This window comes from Choloepus didactylus, chromosome 6 (genome assembly GCF_015220235.1).
Source record: "Choloepus didactylus isolate mChoDid1 chromosome 6, mChoDid1.pri, whole genome shotgun sequence".
Taxonomy (NCBI): domain Eukaryota; kingdom Metazoa; phylum Chordata; class Mammalia; order Pilosa; family Megalonychidae; genus Choloepus; species Choloepus didactylus.
In genome coordinates this window covers 128,147,201-128,153,243 of record NC_051312.1, presented here as the reverse complement: position 1 = coordinate 128,153,243, position 6,043 = coordinate 128,147,201, and the positions used below count along the sequence as shown (strand labels likewise).

The following is a 6,043-nucleotide window of genomic DNA, read 5'->3' as shown; positions in this document are numbered from 1 at the left end:
TCCCAGCACTTGATGTTATTTATGTCAGTATCTATTTGTGTACCCATTAATAAAACACACATCAAGATCAAACATGTAACATGCTATATTTACATTCCAGTTATTCTATTTAACCATATTACTTCAGTGGATTTTAGTCATAAAAACATCTCTTGACACTTGTAGTTTCCTTGTTGCTAAAGCAAACACCATGCAATGGGTTGCCTTAAACAATGGGAATTTATTGGTTCAGTTTTGAGGCCAGAAGTCTAAATTAAGGTTTATCAAGGTGATGTTTTCTTCCCAAAGACAGGTGTTCTGGGGCCGTCTGCCAGTGATCCTTGGTCTTTGGCTCCTCTGTCACATAGCAGTGCACATGGTAGCCTCTTCTTTCTCTTCAGGGTTCTGTTGACTTTCAGCTTCTGGCTGCTCTGTGTCTTTTTTTCTCTATAACCTTCCTATAAGGCCTTCAGTAATAATTAGATTAAGACCCATCCTAGGCCACATTGTATCTGAGGTTACCTCATCAAAAAGTCCTATTTACAAGGGTTCACACCCACAGGAATGAGTTAAGTTTAAGAACATGTTTTTCTGGGGTACATAGCTCCAAGTGACATCTTCCCCTTCCTTACAAAAAGCAAAACTTTGCCCAGAAAGGGCACTAAGTAATAATGAACTGTGAACTTGTTTAAATTTGAATCTTATAAAAACTTTTTTCCTCAAAACTGGAAATTGAGATGAGTCATTAACAGTATCCTTGATTTAGGGAACAGATTTTTCTATAAAGTTGATCTTAAAGCAACTATCAACGGTAACTGACTTCCTCTTGTATTCCAGGGCTTGTGTATTACTAGGTGATGTCTATTCCTTTGCAGCCCATCCCTATCCTCTCTCATGTTAGTCAACTTCTTTCGGAGACCAGGTGTTGGCATACCATAATTTCACGCCCATAAACTGCAGAATAGGAATAAAGTATCTAACAGAGCCAGACTACACTTGCATCTTGCTAATATGTGCCACACTCCAACATGAGGTACTTTAGTAATTCCTTGAGCTTGAAGTGTTAGATTATATCCTCCTAAACTTAGTCCTTGTACCAGTTCTATAAACTCAAATTATATCTGTGTCGAGGCCAATCTGCATTAGAAGTTATCTTTACATACCTATCTTAATCATTTAATTTGAAAAATAATTACCAACAGATCAAAAATTAAACCAGACATGTTGAAAACATATCATTTACTTTAATATTTAAACCATCTAATTTAACCTCAAACACTATTTCTAACTGTTTCTTTCAGTCCTGGTAAAAGAAAGACTGAATCCAGGTTCAGATTATAGCTCAGATTAATTTTTAACTCAGAACAATTTTTATTAAAAGGCAGTTGTTTTTATTTTTCTTTCAAGGGAATAACAGAGCCATAAGCATTAGCAAAGAGTGAATTATCTTTGAAATTTCTTATCTTTGAACCAGATTTGGCTCATACTGATGATGGTCCCTTGTGATAAGCTTATTCCTTCTCCATAATCTTCAGTTCAAGATAAAATAACTAATTACTGAAAAATTAGATTAATGGATTCAGTTGTTTTCAAAATAATACAACAAAATGAATATTTATAGAATATATGGAGTGTCACTTGTACTCATGCATCATGTAAATGAACATTTAGAAATAGAGTCAACGCTAAAAGACAGAATAAATATCCTGGGCTAGTGTCACCACATAATACATATATACAAGGAAGCACTGGTCAAATTTATTTTAGTCATAAACAATTCCAAACAGTTACTAAAACACATCAATTTGATAAGGAAGTCTGGAATTGTAATAATGTTTCCAATTATTATCATCCTGAATATCTTCCCCTCCCTCCCCACAAAAGAAAGGCAAATTATAACAAAATGGAAAAAAAAAGTATTTAAGCTGTTAAGATAGCAACTAAACAAATTTTTCTCTCCACTACCTTTCTTATTTATATGCGACAACCCTGGGGTGGAAAGACATAGGCCTTTTTTGCATATATTTAACATCTTCCACTTATCTTTTTTCTATTTATCCAAGTAAAAATGACCACTTTGTTTTGCGATTGATCCTTTCATCACTCCAAACTGTTCAACAATGCAAATGGGTCTTAGTAATAAATGGACTTTGGCACACATCCAATTCTTGGTAGCCATTTTATATATATATACACTTCTTCCATAGTTTTCCAAGCAACAAATTCTGATAGTTAAATTCATTTGGAAGTAACCACCCAGTTAATCTTGAAGTAAGGATTCTTTCACAACTTCTTTCTGTTAAATTCTACAAGCATATTTTATTTGGAGATAACTGCAGAATTGTACTCTGAGTTACCCATTTAAGTTGTTTAAATACCCACAGAAATTCTCACACCAAGTAACTGGTTTATATGTCATTATGTCATCATCTCAATAGGATACGAAACAGTTTAGGGATTCATAGAAAAATAACATGGTTGAAGAGATGTAAGAAAATGTTGACTTTTGAAATCTCACTTATTTTCGATGTTCTCTATCCTCCCCATCCATGATAAATCATGTATAGAAAAATTTAGAGGTTAAATTCCAAAATAAACCTTCAAGCCAAACCCTTTTTCCAAGAGAATTTTCCTGACTTCTCTTTTTTTTAAACCCAGTAAAACATTTTAGGTAATTAATTGCAGAGCTTCCAAGTTTCACCCAGGTTGCTTTTATGTACCTGTCTCAACAGGGAACCACAATTCTGCCTCTACTATATTTCTGAGTGAAAGTACTTATCACCAAAGGGCTAGGCCACATGTCCTGTGACAAGGAAGACAGCTTAAAATCTGGTATTTAATTACTAAATGTGCAAAATATTTGGGTGTAATTGGCATTAAAAAAAAAAAATCCAGTAATGCCCATTACAAATAACTTATCTGGACAAAATAACTGTTTAACTTTAAAATAAAAAGAACCACATGTTTAATAACACATAAATATTTTTTTATAAGAATGAACTGATATGACTGAGTCGTCTAGAAATTCTTGGGTTAATTATAACAACATGGTGATAGGCTTTTCAAGGTATTTTCTAAACTCAGCAAGCCACTGTGCTCCAACTGCTCCATCAACAACCCGATGATCACAACTGAGTGTAACAGACATCATGCTAGCTACATCAAATCTAGAAAAAGATAAAAACATTATTAGGCACTCCAAAAGCAGTCGCTAGATTTTAGCCAGTAACCAACCCAAATGCTTACGCCTATCTTATAATCTCAATCAGTTAACATTACTTTCTGCCTACTCTTGATGTCCCCTACACTTCAAGGTCAAATTAACAGCTTAAAGAAAAAGACCAAACAGCCATCTGGAGCATGGCTCAGCAAACTATGGCCCACTGGCCAAATCTAGCCCTCCTCCTGTTTTTATAAAGGTTTACTGGAATTCAGCCATGCCCATTCATTTATGTATCTATGCCTGCTTTCACACTACAATGGCAGAGATCAATATCTGCAACAGACTATATGGCCCATGAAGAGTAAAATATTTACTATCTGGTTCTTTAAGAAACCTGACCCTGATCTACAGTATATAAGGCTTCCCATCTCAAACAGGATTAACTGCAATTAGTAAATTAAGAAAAATTGCTGCCCTGAGCGTCTTCATTCTGTATTTATATCTAACTCTACTTGAAGCTCAATATACCATGCTAATAAATGTCTGTAAAAGTGAGATGCAAAAGTAGATATAATGTAATAAAAATGGGCTTACAACTCCCTCTCCATTTGGCACTTACCCTTTTTCATTATCTGCTGGAAGCAGTCTATCCTCTGAAGCACCAATTGCCAAAATACATGCTTGAGGTGGGTTAATAATAGCAGAGAAATTCTTAATTCCAAACATTCCTAAATTGGAGATTGTAAAAGTGCCACCCTACAGGAAAAAAACATTTTAAAAATTAAAAATAGAAATTAACTGCTTATCAAATGAATCAGAAAAAATGGCAAATGTTTCAGGAAAAGATTGCAGGATAATCTTTTACTTTGTTTTAAGAAACACCTGAATGAAACACAGTTTACCAAAAATATACAACCATTACAATATGAACAAAAGTCAGTGCTGCTTCTACACACTAGTTGGAAAATGTCTTTTTGCCATGTTACTCAATTTTCCTTTATTTTGGGGACCTTGTGTCAGTTAGAATATATGGCAAAATCAGAGGCAGAAAATGCAATAAAAGCATTATGCTGACCTTAAAAATAATTTGTAAAATTCATGAGGTACTTTTTTAAATTTAATTTTATTGAAATATATTCACATACCATGCAGTCATACAAAGCGTACAATCAATTGTTCACAGTGCTACCATATAGCCGTGTGTCCATCACCAAAATTAACCTTTGAACATTTTCATTACCACACACAAAAGTAATAAGAATAAAAATTAAAGTGCAAAAGAACAATTGAAGTAAAAAAGAACACTGGGTGCCTTTTGTTTGGTTGGTTGGTTGGTTGGTTTTTTGTTTTGTTTTGTTTTTTGCCCCGTTTTTCTACTCATCCATCCATACACTGGACAAAGGGGAATATGATCCACATGGCTTTCCCCTAATAAGCTACATTGTTACACAATCATCTTCATGATTCAAGGGTTCTGGGTTGTAGCTGGATAGTTTCAGGTATTTACTGCTAGCTATTCCAATTCACCAGAACCTAAAAAGGGTCATCTATATTGCGTATAAGAGTGCCCACCAGAGTGACCCCTTGGCTCCTTTTGGAATATCTCAGCCACTGAAACCTACTTCATCCCATTTCACATCCCCCTTTTGGTCAAGAAGATACCCTCCATCCTGCAATGCCAGGTCTAGATTCCTCCCCGGGAGTCATATTCCACATTGCCAGGGAGATTTACACCCCTGGGTGTCAAATCCCATGTAGGGTGGGGGAGGGCAGTGCTTTCACCCACCAAGTTGGCCTAGTTAAAGAGAGGGGGCCACATCCAAGCGACAAAGAGGCATTCAGGAGGACACGCGTAGGCACAATTATAAGCAGGCCCAGCCTCCCCCATGCAGCAACAATCTTCCAAAGGGCAAGTCTGGTGATAGAGGGCTCAGCGCATCAAACCACCAGTCCCCAATGTCTGTGAGCACACATGAGGTACTTTTGCAATACTTTACCTGGAATTCATGTGGCTGTAGTTTACCCTCTCGAGCTTTGGTTGCTAAAGAAACAACATCTTTCGCAATGGTTTCCAGTCCTTTTATATGTGCATTAAATACAATAGGAGTTATAAGTCCTGCAGGAGTATTGACAGCAACACTGATATCAACAACGTGATTCCTTTTCAGAAAGAAAAAAAGGAAATCTAAATTAACGTTATTAAGAATGTATGTGCTAGGGTAAGCAACAATACTGATACTTACTTCCAAACAATTTTAGAACCAGTTTGTGCTGATGCTCAGCCAGAGAGACATTTTTCCAGTTTGTTGTGCCCTCCCTGTTTTGCAAACTTTAAAAATGAATGTGAAATGTCAGTAGGTTGGTTTCACATGTACCTTCAACACTGCCCCCCCATCTTGCTTTAACCAAAACATGGGTGCAGGAGGAAAAAAGGGTTGTCATTTAGTGAGAAACAAACAGAACTCCTTGGATTTTTTTTTTTAATAAATTTTATTTTGAAATAAATTCCATCCCACAGGAACAGTTGCAAAAACAGTATAAACCCCATACATAGAACTCCATCATACCCTGACCCCCTCCCCTGACACCCCGATCCATCACCTATAAGATCCTGTAACACAACTGTCTTTCCCTCCCTCTCTCCCTCCCTAATACCCATCATCCATTGCTCTGTCCTCTGAACATATGAGAGCAAGCTGTACATATCTTTGAACAAACAATGTAATTCACATATTCCATTCCCATGGACAAGAACATTATTTTATGCAACCTCATTAAGCGTAGCTAAGAAGTTCAAGAAATTCAACATTGATATAAAGCTTACACTCTATATTTCTCCTTTCCTTTTCTTTTTCCTGTGTCCCATCCGTGTCTCCCTGAGCCTCCCCTCCTCCATCCCCA

At 36.2% G+C, this 6,043-nt stretch overlaps 1 protein-coding gene across 1 annotated transcript in view; it reads right to left on the bottom strand.

The window, feature by feature from the left end:
• Positions 1-1,326: 1,326 nt before the first annotated feature.
• DLAT (dihydrolipoamide S-acetyltransferase) overlaps positions 1,327-6,043 on the bottom strand; it is a 33,849-nt gene continuing 29,132 nt past the window's right edge. The window contains exons 12-14 of the mRNA XM_037841421.1: positions 5,140-5,302; positions 3,762-3,898; positions 1,327-3,146 (exon numbers count right to left, since the gene is read on the bottom strand). Of these exons, the coding sequence (XP_037697349.1) occupies positions 3,017-3,146; positions 3,762-3,898; positions 5,140-5,302 (430 nt within the window). The 3' untranslated portion in view covers positions 1,327-3,016. The remainder of the gene's footprint in view (positions 3,147-3,761; positions 3,899-5,139; positions 5,303-6,043) is intronic.